The sequence below is a fragment of the Budorcas taxicolor genome, chromosome 12 (assembly GCF_023091745.1).
Source record: "Budorcas taxicolor isolate Tak-1 chromosome 12, Takin1.1, whole genome shotgun sequence".
NCBI classification, from domain to species: domain Eukaryota; kingdom Metazoa; phylum Chordata; class Mammalia; order Artiodactyla; family Bovidae; genus Budorcas; species Budorcas taxicolor.
Window position 1 is genome coordinate 70263323 of NC_068921.1, and position 25269 is coordinate 70288591.

The 25269-nt window shown below is 41.0% G+C and overlaps 1 protein-coding gene across 1 annotated transcript in view; it reads left to right on the forward strand.

The window, feature by feature from the left end:
* The window catches only part of LOC128057589 (ATP-binding cassette sub-family C member 4-like), a 172878-nt gene that overhangs the window by 96577 nt on the left and 51032 nt on the right, over positions 1-25269 (forward strand). The window contains 5 exon segments of the mRNA XM_052650037.1: positions 2512-2662; positions 11102-11221; positions 12377-12487; positions 18671-18771; positions 20367-20558. Coding sequence (XP_052505997.1) covers positions 2512-2662; positions 11102-11221; positions 12377-12487; positions 18671-18771; positions 20367-20558 — 675 coding nt within the window.

A 25269-nucleotide genomic window follows, 5' to 3' on the forward strand; every position in this document is an offset into this window, starting at 1 on the left:
TCTGCCCATGGGATTTTCCAGGCAAGAATACTGGAGAGGGTTGCCATTTCCTTCTCCAGGGGAATTTCTTGACCCAGGGATCAAACCTAGGTCTCCTGAATAGCAGTCAGATTCTTTAATCACTGATCCACCAGGGAAGACACCTGGGGAGACCCAGATTATTTAAATGAATGAATGGTCATCAAATGATACAAGTCTGCTAAAAACCAGTAATTTGAATTTTTTTATAATTAACATTTTAGTAGCTTTTTTTTTTTTAAACAACAATGGCAAGCCAAGTGACCTAAAGGCTAGACTTAGAAGGAGCTGGAAGGACCCCTCCCCATGAACATGAAGGTTGTAGTCTGGTAGGATGCACAGTCAAGCCAGCGGCTGTAAGAAATTGTTTTCTATAGGTCTAGTAGGAGGGAGGTCAGACAGCCCTATTTTTCTCCACTTATGATTAGCATTTATTCCTTCAGAATTCCATCCTCTTCACTCTCAGTTTTCTTTTGATACCACGGGAGAGGTGGGGAGAAACAGGAAAAGCACATGGGTCTCCATCCAGATCATGCAGTTTGGTTCCCAAGGGCTCCTGGCCACAGAGTCACAGTTCTGGCCGTTTGCTCCTCCCACCTTCAGCTGTGGCTCTGGTATTCCCTGAGCACAAACTGCTCCTCTCCTCTAGGATAAGCAGTACCTTCCTGGGAAACTTTAGGACAACCACTTACCCTGACAACCTTGTATTTCTTTTTTTTTTTTTTTTTTAAATTTTTCTTCCAGTTTTATTGAGATATAATTGACATAAAGCACTGTATACGTGCACAATATAATGATTTGAATTACATACATCTTGAAATGATTATTACAATAAATTTAGTGAACATCCATCATCTCATATATATACGAAATCAGAGAAATAGAAAACAAACTTTTTCTTGTGATAAGGACTCAGGAGTAAATCTCTCAACAGCTTTCATATGTAACATATGGCAGTGTTAATTATACTGATTTTGTTGTACATTACCTCCCTGGTACTCATCATCTCACAACTGAACGTTTTTACCTTTGGAATTGCCTTCAGTAACAACTTTAATAAAGTGAATATGGGACAGTCAGTCCTCCTTCTACAGTCAGATGTATGACACAGACTCTGGACACCAATACTTGCCTTGCAGCATTACGTTTGCATAAAGTGAAGTGGACGTGGAAGTTGCTCAGTCATGTCTGACTCCTTGCGACCCCATGGACCGTACAGTAAATGGAATTCTCCAGGCCAGAACACTGGAGTGGGCAGCCCTTCCCCTCTCCAGGGGAATATTTCTTATCTTAAAGAACAGCCAGTGTTAACTCAGACAAGCATCTCAGCCTTTTCATCCCAGCTCCCTTTTGGTCAAAATTTCCATCAACTGTGATTACTGCCTGAAAATCATTCATGCCATTCATTCTATTTGTTAAACAAGCCTATAAAATCATCATGAGTCTTAGAATCATCTAAAAATATTCAGATATTCCTCCCTGTGTTTCCCCAGCACCCTGTGCAGATCACCATGGATTTGTATCCACCTGAGATCATAAACATCAGAGGCCTTGGCCCAGACTGGGTGAATCTGCTAGTCCCTACCACCCCACTCCATTTTCATAGCAGGCAGACACTAAATGTTGATTGCATTCTTATTACCTGATACTGTCCTCCAGGGTATCATAATTTTCCTGATAAAGATGGATGCTTAAATCAGCATCAACCAATGATTTCATTTTCTATTCTACCTGCTGTCTTTTATAGGCCAAGATCATTTCCCCAGAGAATATCATCTCAGGGGATAATGTGATGATTAAGAGAATGTTCATGGAACTCAGCACAGAGCCTTACACACAGCACACACATTGTAAATGGAATCTGAGTTGTTATAATAGTTAACCTTTGGAATGGGCCTTTTAAGTACTTGGTATAATGATAGAAAGATGGCTGTATATTGGAGGCAAGCTTAAATATGTCATAATGGCTCATTACTTGGGCTTGCCAACGCCATGACTTAGGCTTTGCAGTCTCCATCAAGTTGCTTTACCTCTCCCTGTTCCTCACTGTCTCCATTTGTAAAATTAGATAATACTGTTACTAGATATGTTACACTGAATTTGTAATTAACTACTTCTTTATCCCTACATGTATAGCTGATGTGTCTGGATTCCTCACCTCTCTAGTAACACCTGCCGACTCCTGACGGATTGAGATGCAGCTCCTACTCTCTGAGCCTCAAATAGTCGCATCTGTTAAAAATAGTAATACCTGCCTCAAAGGGCTGCTAAGTGTATCACAAGAGCTGATACCTAGAAAGTTCTTATCAGAGTGTTTGGTGCATGCAATAAACATCATGAGGACCACCTATAATTTTATTTTTTTTGGAAGGGAAAGGATTCCCTGCTGTTTCAACAAATTTCAAAGAAAGGAGTTTAATCCTAACAAATCAATAAAATTTATCTTTGAAAAGTATCTTTGACATGAAGGCCTCTGTATTTTCAATATTTCAGACATTTCTACTTATGATTGGTGTCATGGTTGTGATGGTGGCTGCGATTCCTTGGACTGCTATACCTGTGATTCCCCTTGGCATCATTTTCTTTTTTCTTCGGCGATATTTCTTAGAGACGTCACGAGATGTGAAACGCCTGGAATGTACAAGTGAGTACCAGGGCTCTCAGGTTGGGAGGGCAGTGCAGGCTGACTTCCATTCATACTGTAATTAACCAGACCCTTGAAATTCTGCAGACTGTCCTGTAGAATTTCTCACTGTTAACATTAAGTAATTGAAAGTTATGGCCCCTGAGAGTAGGTTTGGCTCTTAAGGCAAATGGAGCTGGCGGTGGTTCAGCTGCACTTTGCATTTTAGCCCAAGGAAGATGGATGTGAGCACCATGAGGACAGGGACCATTTCTGTCTTGTTCATGACATACTTCCTTACACAGAGTATCCACTCTATTAATACTCAAAAGCAGAGACATTACTTTGCCGACTAAGGTCCGTCTAGTCAAGGCTATGGTTTTTCCAGTAGTCATGCATGGATGTGAGAGTTGGACTGTGAAGAAGGCTGAGTGCCAAAGAATTGATGCTTTTGAACTGTGGTGTTGGAGAAGACTCTTGAGAGTCCCTTGGAATGCAAGGAGATCCAACCAGTCCATTCTGAAGGAGATCAGCCCTGGGATTTCTTTGGAAGGAATGATGCTAAAGCTGAAACTCCAGTACTTTGGCCACTTCATGTGAAGAGTTGACTCATTGGAGAAGACTTTGATGCTGGGAGGGATTGGGGGCAGGAGGAGAAGGGGACGACAGAGAATGAGATGGCTGGATGGCATCACTGACTTGATGGATGCGAGTGTGAGTGAACTCCAGGCGTTGGTGATGGACAGGGAGGCCTGGCATGCTGCGATTCATGAGGTCACAAAGAGTCGGACACGACTGAGTGACTGAACTGAACTGAAAGTATTTAATCATGTTGAAACTCTTATAGAAGGAAAATAGAGAATTTTTCTTCAAAACAAAGCTGAGTGCTGAAGAATTGATGCTTTTGAACTGTGGTGTTGGAGAAGACTCTTCAGAGTCCCTTGGACTGCAAAGAAATCCAACCAGTCCATCCTAAAGGAGGTCAATCCTGGGTGTTCATTGGAAGGACTGATGTTGAAGCTGAAACTCCCATACTTTGTCCACCTGATGCGAAGAGATGACTCATTTGAAAAGACCCTGATCCTGGGAAAGATTGAAGGCAGGAGGAGAAGGGGATAACAGAGGATGAGATGGTTGGATGGCATCACTGACTCAATGGACATGAGTCTGGGTAAATTCTGGGAGTTGGTGATGGGCAGGGAGGCCTGGCATGCTGCAGTCCATGATGTTGCCACGAGTCAGACACAACTGAGCAACTGAACTGAACTGAACTGAAAGTTACCAGAAATGACAAGGAAAGGAAAAGATTAGGCAAAGGAAAGGAGACCTCAGGAAATATATGTCAGAAGTGATATATTTGAAAAATACATTTTTTCACATGTTCTAGTAAGTTGCAGTTGTTAAAAGTATTGAAAATTCAGCTCAGTCGCTCAGTCATGTCCGACTCTTTGTGACCCTATGAACCACAGCATGCCAGGCCTCCCTGTCCATCACCAACTACTAGAGTCCACCCAAAGCCATGTCCATTGAGTCAATGATGCCATCCAACCATCTCATCCTCTGTCGTCCCCTTCTCATTCTGCCCTCAATCTTTCCTAGCATCAGGGTCTTTTCAAATGAATCACCTCTTCGTATCAGGTGGCCAAAGTATTGGAGCTTCAGCTTCAACATCAGTCCTTCCGATGAACACCCAGGACTGATCTCCTTTACAATGGACGGGTTGGATCTCCTTGGAGTCCAAGGGACTCTCAGGAGTCTTCTCCAACACCACAATTCAAAAGCATCAATTCTTCTGCACTCAGCTTTCTTTATAGTCCAACTCTCACATCCATATATGACTACTGAAAAAACCGTAGCTTTGACTAGATGGACCTTTGTTGGCAAAGTAATGTCTTTGCTTTTTAATATGCTGTCTAGGTTGGTCATAACTTTCCTTCCAAGGTAAGTGTCTTTTAATTTCGTGGCTGCAATCACCATCTGCAGTGATTTTGGAGCCCTCCAAAATAAAGTTTTCCACTGTTTCCCATCTGTTTCACATGAAGTGATGGGACCAGATGCCATGATCTTCGTTTTCTGAATGTTGAGCTTCAAGCCAACTTTTTCACTCTCCTCTTTCACTTTCATCAAGAGGCTCTTTTGTTCTTCATTTTCTGCCATAAGGGTAGTGTCATTTGCATATCTGAGGTTATTGATATTTCTCCTGGCTATCTTGATTCCAGCTTGTGCTTCTCCAGCCCAGCATTTCTCATGATGTACTCTGCATATAAGTTAAATAAGCAGGGAGACAATATTCAGCCTTGCTGTACTCCTTTTCCTATTTGGAACCAGTCTGTTGTTCCATGTCCAGTTCTAACTGTTGCTTCCTGACCTGCATACAGGTTTCAAGAGGCAGGTCAGGTGGTCTGGTATGCCTATTTCTTTCAGAATTTTCCGCAGTTTATTGTGATCCACACAGGCAAAGGCTTTGGTGCCGGGGTCCAGCCCCGGTGGATCCAGGGTGATTCGAAGGTGGGGACAGAGTTGGTGTCCTTGGAAAAATACATATTTAATTACAGATATACAGAGAGATTAGAAACGGATAGTGTAGTAGGAAAATTAGTGGAGAAAAAGAGGCTGAATAACTTGGTTTACGTGGAATAGCATCCATGCTCCAGATGGGAATTCAGCTGGAAAAACGGGGAGCAAGAAAGAACGACATGGGGGTATCAGTCTTTCCGGAAACTGATCCCATTTCTTTATTTTTGGGTTTGCTTATATACCTTTTGTTACACATAGGGATGAATACAGAGTCACGCGGGGGTCAGCAGTCCTGACCTTTATCAAAATCAGGTGCTTCACATAAATGTATAAAAAGAAGGTCTTAGGGATTTTACGTCATCTTCTGGCCATGAGACCTGCTGACATTTTATGATCCTTTCTTTCTGATAACCAAAAACTTATTTTTTCCAAGGGTGTATTTTCTTAAACCAGGCACCACCCTCCAAATAAAGTTGCATTCCTATAGGATGAGGGTGTAGTGAGTTACAATCAAGAAAGGAATTTATTTAACCCAAGGTTAAATGATTAATCTTAAAGGTTGATACTTATTTCTCCTATATGCTTAAAGGTTAAAGCTTATTTCTCCTATATGCTTAAAGGTTAATACTTATTTCTCCTATATGCTTAAAGGTTATTGCTTATTTCTCCTATATGCTAGTTATATTCATTATAAGGGCAGGGAACATGGAGATTTAGCAGCAAACATCAACCCAACAAATGAAAATCCTTTCACCAATGTTCCCCTTAAGATCTATTTAGTCTTAAGATAGTGATAAAGTTACAGTTTTACATATAGTGATCTATTTTACATACACTATTTTACATACAGTGATCTCTTACAAAAGAGAAAATTCATTAACTTAAAAAATCTAGTATTGCTAACCTTAAAAACTACTATATTTCCTTTTCTATATTCCAAATACATTGATTAATATATTCCCAGGTGCCTAAGGATATGGAGGCCTGGTGGCAATCATTGACTCAACAATGAGAAAAGCCCTATGCTAATTAAGACTCTCAAAATACTCCAAAACTCTCTGTGCTGTTTATGGTTGAGAGGTTGTAAACAATCATGTGGTAGAGTATGGATAATCCTGTCACACAAGCTAGTCTGTCAGCAGAGAGGTTTGACTTAAGACACCCTTGTCACACCCAGGGCAGGAAATTAGCAGCAATTATTGGCACAACAAATGAAAAACCCATCACCAATATAATTCCTAACCAACCCACTATACTAATAATTTCCAGTTCCTCAAAAGAATTTGCCTTTAGTAAGTCTAAAACATCTTGTGCCTCTCAGATTGGGAGGCTGTAAACAATCACATGTGGCCAGACAAACCTATACAGGCGGGCTAGATAACCTTCAGAGGAGTCCGTAAGCTGAAATGCTCTTGTCATGTCCAAGAATTTTTATTGCCTTGGAGCTGCAGGTTTACTCCTTCTCCAAGAAAAACAGTTATGGGGGAGAGCATAAAACAGACTCTGGTTTTGGGGTAGATGCTCAGGAACAGGGGGTTTCCTGAGGCTTGATCACGTCTTTGCATATGCCAAGCCTCCTTCCTCATGATCTTTGCCATGGGTGGAGTTCATCACGCTGGTTCCCAGCACTTTGGCATAGTCAATAAAGCAGAAATAGAGGTTTTTCTGGAACTCTCTTGCTTTTTTGATGATCCAGTGGATGTTGGCAATTTGATCTATAGTTCCTCTGCCTTTTCTAAAACCAGCTTGAACATCAGGGAGTTCACGGTTCACGTATTGCTGAAGCCTGGCTTGGATAATTTTAAGCATTACTTTACTAGTGTGTGAGATGGGTGCAATTGTGTTGTAGTTTGACCATTCTTTGGCATTGCCTTTCTTTGGGATTGGAATGAAAACTGACATTTTCCAGTCCTGTGGCCACTGCTGAGTTTTCCAAATTTGCTGGCATATTGAGTGTACCACTTTCGCAGCATCATCTTTCAAGATTTGAAATATCTCAACTGGAATCCATCACCTCCATTAGCTTTGTTCGTAGTGATGCTTTCCAAGGCCCACTTGACTTCACATTCCAGGATGTCTGGCTCTAGTTGAGTGATCACACCATGGTGATTATCTGGGTCATGAAGATCTTTTTTTGTCCAGTTCTTCTGTGTATTCTTGCCACCTCTTCTTAATATCTTCTTCTGTTAGGTCCCTACCATTTCTGTCCTTTATTGAACCCCTTGGTATCTTTAATTTTCTTGAAGAGATCTATAGTCTTTCCCATTCTATTGTTTTCCTCTATTTCTTTGCATTGATCACTGAGGAGATGTGTGTTAGTCACTCAGTCATGTCCAACTCTTTGCAACCACGTGGACTGTAGCCCACTAGGCTCTTCTGTCCATGGAGTTCCCCAGGCAAGAATACTGGAGTTGGGAGCCATTCCCTTCTGTAGAGTATCTTCCTGACCTAGGGATTGAACCCAGTCTCTCGTATCACCAGAGGATTCTTTAATGTCTAAGCCAGGGAAGCCCTGCTGAAAAGATAAGCCCTGTTACTTTCAGGTTTGCTCTTTGTCATTGTCAGGATTTGGGGTGACACCACACTGTTTGTGTACCCCTTTTTCAAAGCTATTCATATAAATGATGCTGAAAATAATCCCCTAGGAGAACTCGAAGGGGAACTGTTCAGTATGCATTTAGTTGATTACTCCATTCACCTTCCTAGTTTTAGAATAATGGGGAACAGAGACTTCTCTGGTGATCCTGGGGTAAGACTCTGTCCTTCCAATGTGGGGGCCACCCCTTCAGTCCCTGGTTGGGAAATCAGATCCTGCAAGGTGCAGCCAAAAAACAGAATAATGGGAAACACATTTTATGATTAGTTAGTCGATTCTACAGGTAATTACAGGTGATTAAATAATCAAATTTCTCTCTTATTAATGTATACATTTCATAAATATTAAAAATAAGGAAAATATTATATATTTTTTAAAGTTATAAAAACAATAGCCAAAAAGTAAGGAGAGAATATATTTGCATCAGAGACCTCAACCATGAATAATTATTGCAAATTAATACCAGCTTAACCTTCTAGAAACCAAGCCAAGAACAGACACATATAGAGTCTCATGCTTCTCTGTATCTACTAAGTGGAAAACAAATCTCAGTTCGTCCAGTCAGAGGAGATTTTTTTTTTTTAAATTGTGGCATTTGTATGTTTTGTTTTTAATAATAAACACTTGAGGTACTTACCTTTATTTGCAAAATGGATAGTGATCATCAGTTTCATAAAATCTGTAGAAGACATTTTCACTCATCAAGAGAAGCAGCTAACCTCCTGTGAGGTTGAGTTTGGCAAGGTGTTTGGATGGATGGGAGCAGTACAGTCCAGATGTGTGTGACGTTTACCTGTATGACTGAGTAGAATGGTAGGACCTGGGGAGGCAGAAGAGGAAGTGATGAGCTCCATCCAGTCTTCTGTGTAGATAGGGCTCCAGACATTTTATGGTTTGAGGCCACTCATGAAATGGAGTCATTCAACAGTCTTGTTGCAAAGCAGGTCTCTGGAACATTGAGAGAGAGGTTGTTCCAGAGAGAATATTTGACAGAATTTTGGCCTGGGGAAGGGCAATTTCCCATTCATATGGAAGTGGAGAGAAGGGCTCCTCCTGAGGCTTTTGTCAAGAAGCAGTACAGGATTTCTCAGTATTTGATCTGGAGAGTCTGAGAACTTTGGCACCATCACTGTGGAATATTTGGACTTTTTGCAGCCAGTAGGCTGAAACAAGTTAGACAATACATTTAATCCAGGTATCCCATCCTGCACACCTCAGATAACCACATGTGGTGGCCAGTTGATTAGAATGTTTATGTTCTCTCTCTAGGTGGTGGTGGTGGTTGTGTTTAGTCCCTCAGTCGTGTCCGACTCTTTGACCCCATGGACTACATGCAGCATGCCAGGCTTCCCTGTCCTTCACCGTCTCCCAGAGTTTGCTCAAACTCATGTCCGTTGAGTTGGTGATGCCATCCAACCATCTCATCCTAGGGCTGAGTGGATGGTCACCTGGCCCCCAGCCCAGGCTATCCTCCCCCAGTCCAGGGCTTCCCATTCTCTCTGAGCCCCAGTGTCTCACAGAAGGAAGCCTGCTCCTTCCTTCCTTATAGAACTGGGAACACTAAACACAAGAGAAGGTTCTGTGTCTTTACCTATTTGTACCTCAACCCCTCTAAATGTGCAGTGCCAAGATGCATGTTGGTACTGACTGAACTGTCACCAGACAGGCATTCAGATACTGGACTAAAGAGTGAGGATCTGAGAACAGTTTGGAGTTTCACCCTTGATTCTTTCCCCATCATTTTATAAAATCTCTGTGGCCTCCTGTAAGATGCATTACTAACTTCCCATAAACAACCTCATTGTACTAACAGGTCTTCTCTAGGAGACACACAGGTAACAAAGTGATGTCAGTATTTCCTGCTGATACAGCACAAGTTATCACTCACCCCAGACAGAGGTCACAGGCTCACTGTGTGCCCCTGACAACAGCAAGTTACAGCCTCATTCATGGTGAGGAATGAAAACCCCACCAGGAAGTGTCCTCCCTGCCTGGAAGCCTGCAGCCCACTTGTTCCCTGACAGGCAGGAGCCTGACCCTGAAGCTCGTGGTCAGTGTGCTCTTAGAGAAGATGGCAGGAAACGGGCAGTCATGTGACACCAGGCCCCAAACCCACATGAAGTCACTCAAAAGATGGACACTGAGGCCACTGTCGGAGTCTAAAAGAATGATGTGAGTGTCACATGCCACCGTGATCTCTGAACACTAGGACATTTATCTATCAGGCAGTTATAAAAACATTCATCAGATTCCCGGAGCAGAAGCCAAGACTGTTCAAAGGCTCCTCGTCTGCCGGGTCCTGTGGGCACAAGGGTGACGCAGTGCCGGGTGACCCACACAGAGGCTCCTGGCACAGGTGCAGGGGGAGGCCCAGGACGGGTAGATGGCGGACTGTCTGCTCCCCTGACTTATCTCACTGCTGTTCTGTGTTTGGCTCTGGTTCAGGGTGGGGGATGTACTGACTCTATCCCAGCCCTTAGGTTACTTATCTAAGGAGGAGGCAAAACACAGATAGCTCACCTAAATTCAGTGTGGTGAGGACTCTAATGAGGAATTAAATTTCAAAATGCTACTGATTCAAAAATTAGTGAATAGTAATTACTCACCCATGAAAAAGAATGAAGTATTACCATTTGCAGCAACATTGATGGACTTAGGGAATATTATTAGTAAAGTAAGTCAGAGAAAGATAAATATGATATCACTTATATATGTAATCTAAAAATAATACAAATGAATCTGTACACAAAATAGAAATAGACTCAGAGACATAGAAAACAAACTTACAGTTGTCCAAGGGGATTGGGAGAGAGGGAAGAACAAGTTAGAAATATGGGATTAATAGACACACTGCTATTAATGTGTCAAATAGACAACAACAAGGAATTACTGTAAAGCACAGGGAATTTTATTCAGTATCTTGTAATAACCTGTAATGGAATATAATCTGAAAAAAATAACTGAATGACTATACTATATACCTGAAACTAGCACATTATTGTAAATCAACTATACTTCAATATATATATATTTTTTAATGTGAAGAATTCCTACCTGGTGAGATGCCAGAAAAATTTGGAGGGAGGCATGTTTGAGAGGATCTTGATGAAAGAACAAGAATTTCTTTATTTAAATCTAGCTGTGATTTGAATTTGATCAAAGGTAGTTTCAAGGAGAATCTTTCATTCCCAGGTCATTAAAGTGAAGCTTGGTGTGAGCAGGAGTTTAGGGTTATATGGAAGATTCCCTTTGATGGAATGTGTGACCACAGAGCCTGGGAGGCAGTGGTTTCCTCGCGTCCAGCCTCCCTGACTTTCTCTGTCATGTGTCTGTCTCTGTTTCCCCAGCACAGAGCCCGGTATTTTCCCACTTAGCATCTTCTCTCCGGGGACTCTGGACCATCCGGTCATACAAAGCTGAACAGAAGTTTCAGGAACTGTTTGATGTGCACCAGGATTTGCACTCAGGTCTGTAAGTTTCTGGACATGATCTCAATGGATGGGATGTGCTCCCTTCTGAGGCTGACCTCCCTCTCAGGTGGCCTGGCTGCCCGCACCTCTCTCTGTGTCACCCCTCATCCCCCTCTGCACCCCTGTCTCCCCCACCCCTTCCTCTCAGCATCCCCTCAGTGCTCCCTTCTTCCCTGTCATCCCCTGCTTTGCTCCCCTGACTGGCTCGCATTGTCCTTGCATCACTGTGCCCTGTAGACTTCTGTCTCTTTAGGACAAGAGTCAGCAAACTTCTTTTTGGTAAAGATCCAGATAGAAAATATTGTAGACTTTGTGTGTTATATACTGTGTCTGTTGCAGCTACTTACCTTTGCTGTTGTAGCACAAAGACAGGCAAAGTAATAAATGAGTGAATGGTTGTATCTGTGTTCCAATAAAACTTTATTTACAAAACCAGGTGGTGGCTGTTTTCGCCCTCCAGGCTGCAGTTTTCTGACTCTTTTCAGAGCGTGGAGGGTGGCAGATGTGATTGAGGAAATAATTTCCTGATTTGCCACCCACTTGATTATGTTTTTATCAGTGAAGATTTTTCCCTAATTAGAAAATTCATAATTTCCTCTAAGTCTATAAAATCCAAGCCAAACTTTCCAATCATTATTGTATTTTGAAGATAAAAATGGCATTTTGAAAGTCACTTGCAGATCCTGTTAGCTGATGATCATATAGACAGTGGCTCCTAAGAATAAACACCACAGGGCCCTGTAATGAGGGCAGAAGGTGCTGGAAACAGTGTGAGCTGTGCTCTCTGCTGTGTGAGAGCTGGGAGCAGTTGGCCCTGTGAGAGGATGATCTTAACGTTGAGGCCCAGCGCTGCAGGAAATGCACTGATGAGGCGATTTTCCATCTTCCTTCTTGTGATCCTGTTTTTGTTGATAACCTGTGGGTTGATGTTTTCAGTGCATGCTTCCTGGACTGATTCCTGTGTGTCCCATACATTGTCTTGTGTTAGAACCTAGTTTTCTAGAATCTTCAGGTTCCTTGGGTGTGTAACTTTGCTGTCCTACCTTGTGTAAAATCTTCTGTAGCTCAACTGAGAAAATATTCTCCCTCATGAGAAGCAGCTAACATGGTTTTACTATTTATGTATTATGCTTATTACGGTTCACAAACCAGAGGCTTGGTTCCTGCTTTTGACGACGTCCCGGTGGCTCGCTGTGTATCTGGATGTCATCTGTGCCATCTTTGCCACTGTTGTTGCTTTTGGGGCCCTGATTCTGGTAGAAAGTAAGTACAGATATGAATACTTGTGATATGTTTACACTTTTTAGCTTTGTTTGTAGCGATTAAACTCTTGTCATCATGTCTAATATACTCTTTGGTTCTAATGAATTGTATTCAAGTGTCTGCAGTATGTGACTCTACAGTGTGGTCCATGTGAAGTTGTTTGTGTCTTAATGAGAACTTTTATCTTTTATTTTTCATTTACTTATTTATTTACAGTAGGTCTTTTTGAGGCCATTTAAAAAAATAATGATTGGCATATGGTTGATTTACAATGTGTTAGCTTCAGGTGTACAGCCAAGTGAATCTGTTATACATATATCCACTTTTTAAAGATTCTTTTTCCATACCCCATGAACATTGGGGTGAATGTATAGTTTTTTAGTAATTTGCATTTTGATTAATACTTCAAATGAACTGTCTTTTAGAAAAGAATTTCTACTTTTCACTTTCAGAATCCTTAGGAGCAAAGTCTAGGTATGACATGCCTACTCCAGCAGCCCTTTGGTGCCTTGGGCCCCTGCTTTGGCTCACTTAGGCCATTCTTTAATTTTTATTTTAAGTTTTATAGGGGTATAGTTCAGTTACACTGTTGTCTTAGTTTCTGATGTACAGCAAAGTCAATCTGCTGTACATATACATATATCCACTCTTTTCTAGGTCCTTTCGCATGTAGGTCATTACCGAGTTCTCTGTACTTTACAATAGTTTCTTATTAGTTATCTATTTTAATATTTTATATATAGTAGTATGTATGTGTCAATCCCAGTCTTCCAATTTATCCCTCCCCTCCCTTATCCTGTTAACCATAAGTTTATTTTCTACATCTATTATGCTACTTCTGTTTTGTAGATAAGTTCATTTGTAGCCTTTTGTTGTATTCCATATATAAGCAATATCATATTCTCTTTTTCTCTGACTTACTTCACTCAGTATGAAAATCTCTAAGTCCAGCCTTGTTGCTGCAAATGGTATTATTTCACTCTTTTTTATGGCTGAGTAATATTACACTATATGGATGATAATGCATCTTCCTTATCCATTGCTCTGTTGATGGACATTTAGGTTGCTTCTATATTCTGGCTATTGTAAATAGTGCTACAGTGAACATAAGGGTGGATGTATCTTTTTAAAAAAATTTTATTTTTACTTTATTTTGCTTTACAATACTGTATTGGTTTTGCCATACGTTGACATGAATCCGCCATGGGTGTACATGAGTTCCCAATCCTGAACCCTCCTCCCACCTCCCACCCCATATCATCTCTCTGGATCATCCCCGTGCACCAGCCTCAAGCATCTTGTATCCTGTATCGAACATAGACTGACGATTCATTTCTTACATGATAGTATGCATGTTTCAATGCCATTCTCCCAAATCATCCCACCCTCTCCCTCTCCCACAGAGTCCAAAAGTCTGTTCTATACATCTGTGTCTCTTTTGCTATCTTGCATACAAGGTTATCATTACCATCTTTCTAAATTCCATATATATGTGTTAGAATACTGTATTGGTGTTTTTCTTTCTGGCTTACTTCACTCTGTATAATTGGCTCCAGTTTCATCCACCTCATTAGAAGTGATTCAAATGTATTCTTTTTAATGGCTGAGTAATACTCCATTGTGTATATGTACCACAGCTTTCTTATCCATTCATCTGCTGATGGACATCTAGGTTGTTTCCATGTCCAGGCTATTATAAACACCTTATCTTCAACAAAGAAGGCAAGGATATACAATGGATTAAAGACAATCTCTTTAACAAGTGGTGCTGGGAAAACTGGAAAACCACTTGTAAAAGAATGAAACTGGATCACTTTCTAACACCATACACAAAAATAAACTCAAAATGGATTAAAGATCTAAACGTAAGACCAGAAACTATAAAACTCCTAGAGGAGAACATAGGCAAAACACTCTCTGACATAAATCACAGCAGGATCCTCTATGATCCACCTCCCAGAATACTGGAAATAAAAACAAAAATAAACAAATGGATGTATCTTTTAGAATTATGGTTTTCTCTGGATATATGCCCAGGAGTGGGATTGCTGGATCATATGGTAGCTCTCCTTTTAGTTTTTAAAGGAACCTCCATATTTTTCTCCATAGTGGCTTTATCAGGTTACATTCCCACCAACAATGTTGGAGGGTCCCCTTTTCTCCACATCCTCTCCAGTATTTATTGTTTTGATGATGGTCATTCTAACTGTTGTGAGGTGAAACCTCACTGTAGTTTCTTGCATTTTTTTCACTATAGTTTTGATATACATTTTTCTAATAATTAGAGATGTTGACCATCTTTTCATGCATTTTTTTTTTTAGGCCATCTGTGTTTCTTCTTTGGAGACCATCTCTTTTTATCTTCTGCCCATTTTTTGGATTTTTTTGTTTACTTACTTATTTATTTTTTGATATTGAACTGCATGAGCTGTTTGTATATTTTGGAGAGTCATTCCTTGTAAGTCACTTTGTTTGCAAATATTTCTCCCCATTCTGCAGGTTGTCTTTGGTGTGTGTATGTATATATGTGTATATATATATATATATATATATATATATATATATTTGGTTTTCTTTGCTGTGCAAAAGCTTTTAAGATTAATTGGGTCCCATTTGTTTATGTTTTATTTTATTTTCATTACTCCAGGAGGTGCAGCAATTTATGTCAGAGAGAGTTCTCCCTATATTTTCATCTAAAAGTTTTGTAGCGTCTGGTCTTACATTTATGTCTGTAATCCACTTTGAATTTATTTTTGTGTATGGTGTTAGGGAAAGTTCTAATTTCATTCTTTTACATGTAGCTGTCCAGTTTTCCCAGCACCAATTATTGAAGAAACAGTCTTTTCTCCATTGTATATTCTTGCTTAATTTGTCATAAGTGATCATAGGTGCCTGGGGGTTATCTCTGGACATTATGTACTGTTCTGTTGATCTGCCTTTCTGATTTTGGTGCCACTTTCAGTTGCTGTATCTTTGTAATATAGTCTAAAGACAGGGAGCGTGATTCCTCCTACCTCCATTTTTCTTCTTTGTTTTTCTCAAGATTACATTGGCTATTCATGGTATTTCGTGTTTCCATTCAAAATGTAAACTTTTTTGTTCTAATTCTGTGAAAAATACCATTGGCAATTTGATAGGGATTGCATTGAATCTGTAGATTGCTTAAGTAGTGTGTTTGTTTACAGTAGGTCATCATGGAGATCTTTTATCTTTTTATCTTTCTTTGAATGGGTTGAGGTCTACATAACTGTAGCAGGATAACCTTCTGAACATCCCAGGTAGTGTCCTGTAGTTGGATAGAGAGAACCAAGTTTACTATTAAGCTTTCTGTAAAGCTTAGAAAAGGCTGAGGAACTAGAGATCAAATTGCCACAATCTGCTGGATCATCAAAAAAGCAAGAGAGTTCCAGAAAAACATCTATTTCTGCTTTATTGACTATGCCAAGGCCTTTGACTTTGTGGATCACAATAAACTGTGGAAAATTCTGAAAGAGATGGGAATACCAGACCACCTGACCTCTCTTCTTGAGAAGCCTATATGCAGGTCAGGAATCAACAGTTAGAACTGGACATGGAACAACAGACTGGCTCCAGATAGGAAAAGGAATACATCAAGGCTGTATATTGTCACACTGCTTATTTAACCTCTATGCAGAGTACATCATAAGAAACACTGGACTGGAAGAAACACAAGCTGGAATCAAGATTGCCGGGAGAAATATCAATAATCTCAGATATGCAGATGACTCTACCCTTATGGTAGAAAGTGAAGAGCAACTAAAAAGCCTCTTGATGAAAGTGAAAGAGGAGAGTGAAAAAGTTGGCTTAAAGCTCAACATTCAGAAAACGAAGATCATGGCATCTGGTCCCATCACTTCATGGCAAATAGATGGGGAAACAGTGGAAACAGTGTAAGACTTTATTTTTGGGGGGCTCCAAAATCACTGCAGATGGTGATTGCAGTCATGAAATTAAAAGACGCTTAATCCTTGGAAGGAAAGTTATGATCAACCTTGATAGCATATTCAAAAGCAGAGACATTATTTTGCCAACAAAGGTCCATCTAGTCAAGGCTATGGTTCTTCCAGTGGTCATGTATGGATGTGAAAGTTGGACTGTGAAGAAAGCTGAGCACCGAAGAATTGATGCATTTGAACTGTGGTGTTGGAGAAGACTCTTGAGAGTCTCTTGGACTGCAAGGAGATCCAACCAGTCCATTCTAAAGGATATCAGTCCTGGGTGTTCTTTGGGAGGACTGATGCTGAAGGTGAAACTCCAGTACTTTGGCCACCTCATGTGAAGAGTTGACTCATTGGAAAAGACTCTGATGGTGGGAGGGATTGGGGGCAGGAGGAGAAGGGGACGACAGAGGATGAGATGGCTGGATGGCATCACCGACTCGATGGACATGAGTTTGAGTGAACTCCAGGAGTTGGTGATGGACAGGGAGGCCTGAGTTCAGTTCAGTTCAGTCACTCAGTAGTGTCTGATTCTTTGTGACCCCATGAATCACAGCACGCCAGGCCTCCTTTTCCATGCAGAATACATCATGCAAAATGCTGGGCTAGATGAAGCACAAGCTGGAATCAAGATTTCTGGGAAAAATATCAATAACCACAGATATGCAGATGATACCACTCTAGTGATAGAAAGTGAGGAACCTCGTGATGTACGTGACAGAGCAGAGTGAAAAAGCTGGCTTAAAGCTCAACATTCAAAAAACTAAGATCACAATATCCAGTCCCATCTGGGGAAAAATTAAAAACAGTGACAGATTTTATTTTCTTGGGTTACAAAAATCACTTCAAACTGTGACTACAGCCACGAATGAAAAGATGTTTGCTTCTTGGAAGGAATGCTATGACAAATCTAGACAGAATATTACAAAACAGAGACGTCATTTTGCCAACAAAGAGCCACATAGTGAAGGTATATTTTTTTCCAGTAGTCATGTAAGAGTTGTCAACAGATGTAAGAGTTGGACCATTAAAAAAGGCTGAGGGCCAAAGAATTGATGCTTTCAAGCTGTGGTTTTGGAGAAGACTTGAGAGTTCTACTGTAAGGAGATCAAACCAATCAATCCTAAAGGAAATCAACCTTGAAATATTCACTGGAAGGACTGATGCTGAAGCCGAAGCTCCAATACTTTGACCACCTGATGAGAAGCACTGACTCATTAGAGAAGACGCTGATACTGAGAAAGATTGAAGGCAGGAAAAGAAGGGAGTGGCAGAGGATGAGATGGTTGGATGGCATCACCGACTCGATGGATGTGAGTTTGAGCAAACTCCAGGAGATAATGAAGGACAGGAAGCCTGGTGTGCTGCAGTCCATGGAGACACAGAGTCAGACATGACTTAGTGACTGAACAACAACTTTGGTCAGTTCAGTTCCTCAGTCATGTCTGACTCTTTGTGACCGCATGGACTGCAGCATGCCATGCCTCCCTGTCCATCGCTAACTCCCGGAGTTTTCTCAAACTCATGTCCATTGAGTTGGTGATGCCATCCAACTATCTTATCCTCTGTCGTTTAACAACTTTGTTAGTTCTTTCTAAATTCATAATATTAAAAAAAATTACTTAATTATTTGGCTGTACTGGGTCTTAGTTGGGGCACGCAGGATCTTCAGTCTTGGTTGTAACAGGCAGGAATTTAGTTGCAGCATGTGAACTCTCAGTTGTGGCATATGTAGTCTACCTGTTCCTTGACCAGGGATCAAACCTGGACCCCCTGCATTGGGAGCTCAGAGTCTTAGCTAATGGACCACCAGGAAAGTCCCTCATAGTGTTTTTTTTTTTTTAAACTTTATTATTGTCTCATACAACAGAAGTAATATTATGAGTAATACTATCATTACATGCAAATGATTTAAATATTATAAAGGAGTCTTCTCACTACTATATATAAAATAGCTAACTAAAAAACACCTACTGTATAGCACAGGGAACTCTATTTAATACTCTGTAATGATATATGTGGGAAAATAATTTTAAAAGAGCAGATTACATATATGTCTGGCTAATTCACTTTACTGTACACATGGAACTAACACAACTTTGTAAATCAACTATACTTCAATAAAAATCATAAAAATAAAGGAGTCTTCTTTGTAGAGTGACAGAAGGACCTGTGTGAGGGGTTGAGAAGGAGACTCACTTTCTTCTTCTTCTTCCTCATTTAGCTTTGGATGCTGGGCATGTTGGCCTCGTCCTGTCACTAACCATCACACTTACCAGTATGTTCCAGTGGTGTGTCAGGCAAAGTGCTGAAGTTGAGAACATGGTGATGTTTATTTTTCTGTTCTTAGCCTTTTCAAGTCTCCTTGCTGTTATATGACATAAAAGCAATTCTTATGTAAAATAATAAAACTGTTACTTTGACATCATTTTACAAAGTTTTTTACATTCTCCTCCATCCTCTTAAGGGCTTCCCTGGTGGCTCAGATGGTAAAGAATCCTCTTGCAATGCAGGAGCCACAGGAGACTCAGGTTTGATCCCTGGGTCGGGAAGATCCCATGGAAAAGGGAATGGCTACTCCAGTATTCTTGCCTGTAGAATCCCCATGGACAGAGGAGCCTGGCAGGCTACAGTCCATGGGGTTGCAAAGAGTTGTGCATGACTGAGTAAGTTTCACTTTCACTTTCCATGTGCTTAAAGTTAATGTAAAATAAAATATATGCATATTTTTCTCAGTCATGTGTATGCCATGTCAGAAGGTTTTGTATTCATCACAAACTGTCTTCAAACACAGTAAATGTCTCGGTAGGAGGGAGATTCTGAAATTCTGGAGGCAATATAAGCTAATTTCGTAGCAGCTTGTTTGCATTTGTTTCTTAATGGGTAATTCCTCATTTTTGGTAAAAGAAAATAATCCAATATTTTGAGGTTTATTTAATTACTATGTTCCTCCACCCATCCCCCATTTTATCATTTATTTTTGTGTGTGTTGAACACCGAATTTGCTGGTGGCCTTCTTCCTGGTAGAATAGGCTCCCTCTCAGAATATGCTCTCTAAGATGTGAAGTCATGGTTGTTTAGAAGAAACATTATATACTTTTGAATATTTGTACCTTTTTCTAAAGGGAGAAAAACAATAAAAATGAAAATTTTCCATATCTTTCTTCTAACAGAATAGAAGTAGTGAAAGTTGCTCAGTCGTGTCTGACTCTGTGACCCCATGGACTATATAGTCCATGGAATTCTCCAGACCAGAATACTGGAGTGGGTAGCCTTTCCCTTCTCTAGGGTATCTTCCCAACCCAGGGATCAAACCCAGGTCACCTGCATTGCGGGAGGATTCTTTACCAGCTGAGCCACAAGGCAAGGCCAAGAATACTGGAATGGTTAGCCTATCCCTTCTTCAGGGGAACTTCCCAACCCAGGAATTAAACCAGGGTCTCCTGCATTGCAGGCAAACTCTTTATAAACTGAGCTATTAGGAAAGCTCATAACAGAGTAGAAAATGACTGATTATTAAAATAAGGTTTGATGACCATCCAATTCTGTTCATCTGTAACACGTGGCCCTTCTGTGGCCACACATTACTAATTGGTGTCCAAAAGTATTCTTTTCTTTGAAAAAATTCTTTTTTTTAAATTCAGATGTGAAAGGAGGATCAATAAAATTTTACCATGCATTTCTCTAATTTTTTAACTTTAATATAAAATTGAAGGAAATAGTCATATGTAAAAGTGTTGAAGATAATGAACAAGTTTTTAAATCATCCAAGGCCTTATCAAACTCCCACTTCTGTCCTTTGTGGATGCTGAGATCTAGGTTCTGAACTGTATAAAAGCAGAAGGTTTCATTTACAATGTCTGAACATCCATAAACAAGACCCTCTGATAATAACTTATGAGATGTCATACATATTTCAGATGATTTCAGTAGAAAGGGTGATTGAATACACAGACCTTGTGAAAGAAGCATCCTGGGAACTTGAATATCGTCCACCGCCATCCTGGCCCAACATGGGAATGATTTCCTTTTACAGTGTGTACTTCAGCCATACGTCGGATGGGCCTCTGGTATTATGGAACATGTATCCAAAATTTTACCCAGGACAAAAGGTTAGTTTAAGCCATTTGCCTTTTTAAAATCTGGCTAAAGATTTAGCACCACATCTGCTCTTGACTTCTTTGTCAGTGTGTCAGGGGGACTATGTTCCTAATGGATGCAGATTAGATCAGTGACATTGTAGGTGAATCTTTCTTGGAAACTGACCATGGAATGGGGATACCAGGAAATTTCTTCCCTGTGTTGTGAGTTCCCTTATGATGGTTGATAGGCCCTGGGATCCAGGGCTTTATTTTAACCTGACCCAGGACACTATATGTGACACCTGATTATTCATACAAAGTCTGGGACGTCCGCCTTGTCTTCCTGGCCCTAACTCTCCAATATCTCATTCCTTTCCATCTTTTCTTGTTTGTATTTCTGAAATCTCCTCCTCGTTCGATGGTACCCCCTGATTGCTGCCTCCTTTTCTGTCCCTTAGCCCTTCCTGTAGCCTTGTTCTCCACTCACCCACACTGAGCTGCCATCCCCCTTCCCTCCCCCCACAGACTGCTGCTTTCTTTAGCACAGATCTGATCCTTACTGGCCTGGTGAGCTGCTACTGGAACCATAGCATAGCTTCAAGTCCACTCCAGCAGGGACCATGGGGTGAGCTTGTGTCCACCAGAGAAGAGCCTTAATAATGACCCAGTCAGGAGTGAGGAATCATGGTATCAGTTGGCGGCAAGGTCTAGAGATTGGCTCAAAGTCAAAAGCAAATTGGAGCAGAGAAGATCCATGTGGGAGACGGCAGAGAGGCTTGTGACCTGGACCTGTCAGCATCCATGTCTGCTGGTGATGTTCCTTCCACACTCAGTTTGAGGCCCTCAGCTGGGATCAGGATGAAATCTTGAAGAAGAGACTGAATTGGAACAGACAAGGTGTTAGGGGCTCTTCCCCACCTCCCTGTGCAGCCAGTTTGTCTGACACATACATAACCTGCACTCGGATTGTGTGTAGTTTCTCCCAAAGCACCACATCCTCCCTGTTCCCAGTGCACATGCTGCCCCTCAGCCTCAGAGACCCAGGCCCTCTGTCATCTGGATAGTTAAAATCTCCTCATTTTCTGAGTCAACCCTAATGCATCTTTGAGACCCTCAGTTCTTCCTTGCTGCTGCTGCTGCTAAGTCACTTCAGTCGTGTCCGACTCTGTGCGACCCCATAGACGGCAGCCCACCAGGCTCCCCCATCCCTGGGATTCTCCAGGCAAAATACTGGAGTGGGTTGCCATTTCCTTCTCCAATGCATGAAAGTGAAAAGTGAAAGTGAAGTCACTCAGTCGTGCCGGACTCTTAGCGACCCCATGGACTTCAGCCTACCAGGCTCCTCAGTCCATGGGATTTTGCAGGCAAGAGTACTGGAGTGGGGTGCCATTGCCTTCTCCCAGTTCTTCCTTAGTGTCTTATATATCCTTTCAAGATAGCGTTTATGGTGCAGCTATATTTATAGCAGCCAAAAGTTGGAAGGAACTAAATCCTTATGTGAAGTATTATTTAGCCTTAAAAAGGAAGAAAATTCTGACCTGTGGATAAACCTTGATGACATCTTGCTAAATGAAATAAGCCAGACACAAAAGGAATGAATACTCTGATTCCATTTATGTGAGATTCCTAGAGAGTCAAATCCAAGAAGATAGGAAGTAGGATGGTGGTCTCCAAGGACTGGGGGAGGGGGAATGGGGAGCTGTTTATTTAATGGGTATGAATTTCAGTTTTATGAGGCAGAAAAAAATTCTCAAGCTTGGTTGCACAGCAATGTGAACGTATTGAACACTGAACTATCCACTTAAAAATGGTCAGATAGTTAAATTTTATGTTATGTGAATTTTATCATAATTAAAAGAAGAGATAGCATCTGCAGCATGCTTTGTAATTTGGGATTTGTATCTCATAATACCTTGAGGCTTTGTAAAATCAGGGAGCATCTTGTTTTCATATTTGTTCCCAGAACGTAGCATTCTCCAGGGCACAGAGAGAGTACTGAGGGACTTCTGGTTGTGAGGGTGAAGTGAATTACACAGGTGTGAGCAAGCAGAAATCAGCACACACACAAAAACACATGACAACTCCGTAAATAACTGAAAGAATTTCTGTTTAAAACTCTTACCACCCCACAGACTCATCTAGTGGAAAATAGCTATAATTTAATGTGTTATTGATTATTGCAAAGCCTTTGACTGCGTTAATCACAATAAACTATGGGAAATTCTGAAAGAGATGGGAATACCAGACCACCTGACCTGCCTTTTGAGAAACCTATAAGCAGGTCAGGAACCAACAGTTAGAACTGGACATGGAACAACAGACTGGTTCCAAATAGGAAAAGGAGTACAGCAAGGCTGTATATTGTCACCCTGCTTATTTAAGTTATATGCAGAGTACATCATGAGAAATGCTGGGCTGGAAGAAGCACAAGCTGGAATCAAGATTGCCAGGAGAAATATCAGTAACCTCAGATATTCAGATGACACCACCCTTATGGCAGAAAGTGAAGAAGAATAAAAAGGTTCTTGACAAAAGTGAAAGAGGAGAGTGAGAAATTTGGCTTAAAGCTCAACATTCAGAAAACGAAGATCGTGGCTTCTGGTCCCATCACTTCATGGGAAATAGATGGGGAAACAGCAGAAACATTGTCAGACTTTATTTTTTGGGGCTCCAAAATCACTGCAGATGGTAATTGCAGCCATGAAATTAAAAGACGATTACTCCTTGGAAGAAAAGTTATGACCAACCTCAGTTCAGTTCAGTTCAATCCAGTTGCTCAGTTGTGTCTGACTCTTTGCGACCCCATGAATTGCAGCACACCAGGCCTCCCTATCCGACCAAACTAGATAGCATATTAAAAAGCAGAGACATTACTTTGTCAACAAAGGTCTGTCTAGTCAAGGCTATGATTTTTCCAGTGGTCATGTATGGATGTGAGATTTGGACTGTGAAGAAAGCTGAGTGCCGAAGAATTGATGCTTTTGAACTGTGGTGTTGGAGAAGACTCTTGAGAGTCCCTTGGACTGCAAGGAGATCCAACCAGTCCATTCTGAAGGAGATTAGTCCTGGGTGTTCATTGGAAGGAATGATGTTGAAGCTGAAACTCCAATACTTTGGCCACCTCATGTGAAGAGTTGACTCATTGGAAAAGACTCTGATGCTGGGAGGGATTGGGGGCAGGAGGAGAAGGGGATGACAGAGGATGAGATGGCTGGATGGCATCACTGACTTGATGGACATGAGTTTGGGTAGACTCCGGGAGTTGGTGATGGACAGGGAGGCCTGGTGTGCTGCAATTCATGGGGTCACAAAGAGTTGGACACGACTGAGTGACTGGACTGAACTGAACTGAATGAATGAAACCCTTGAAACATAAAAGAATATTCAACTTAATGCCTGAATGTTACCCAGGGAGCAGCTTCAGTTAGTTCAGGGCAAAAGCTGGTCCTAATTATTTCCATTTCCATTGTAGGTCAGGGAAAAGGTGAACTACTGTGTCAGGAAAATATTAATCACAGCTCTTGATACAATCTTGTCCCTCAGAGCACTGTATGTGATGTTTACTTACTGTCAGACAATGTGTTTGTCAGATTTTCTGTTGTAAATGTAATTCTGTTAACCTGTACTTGTCTTAAATTTTCCCCAAAGCCATAAAATATGAATTATCTAAGAAACTCTGTAGTATAATTTAGAATCATAACAGATTCTTCTTCCTTCTTAAAACCTGTAAATCATAGGATCATTGAGATTCTAAAATGTTTGAGGGAAAATTGAATTTGGAGACTGAATTAATAAATTCAGTAATGTGACTTTTGATCTGTGCCTTGGTCCACTCTCAGTATCACTGTTAGCTTCATTTCTGTATTTGGAAATGATACCCAGGCAGTGTGTTCATGAATTGATTTTGCTATGCCTGTTACATCCCAGGTTCCCTCTCCTGTCCACCTGCCCCAGCCCTAGTCACTCCGGGACATCCCTTTGGTGCTGGATTTGATTGAGAGAGGCTATTGTCGGGGGGTGGGGAATGGGGACATGGGAGTGAGCCAGCCCAGCAGAAGGGGGGCTTTATTTTCTTTCCCTCATTTCTTCTTCTATCCCAATTTCTAGAAGTTACAGTCAGTAGGAGAGTATGTTAGGTACTATGCAGAATTTTAATTCACAGAAGAAATAGCAAGTGAAAATAAAGAACTAGCACTTCCCTGGTGGTGCAGCAGATAAAAATTTGCCTGCCAAGGCAGGAGACACTGGTTTAATCCCCGGTCTGGGAAGATTCCACATGCCACTGAGCAACTAAGCCCTGAACCACAACTACTGAGCCTACATGCCACAACTACTGAAGTCTTTGCTCAGCAACAATAGAAGCCACCTCAGTGAGAAGCCTGTGCACTGTAAAAGGGAGTAGCCCCAACTCATTGCAACTAGAGACAGCTCGTGCAAAGCAATCAGGACCCAGCACAGCCAAAGATAAAAAAAAAATCAACATGAGGTAAATAGCACCCTAGACTTTCTGGTTAGTCTGAACATGGGCTGCATTTTTCATTTAGATGATTTTGTGATTGATTTGATCATTTTAGAGAGTCCTGAACAATAAAGTATTGTCCAGTTCTTGAGGTAGATTGATTTTGCTTTGTTTTTGCTCACAGCTATTATTTGGATGATACATTTTTACAGATGGCTAGTAGACCATGCTATAATGTGCAAAAATATTAGTTTACTACTTTTTCCCTTTTTTATATAATAT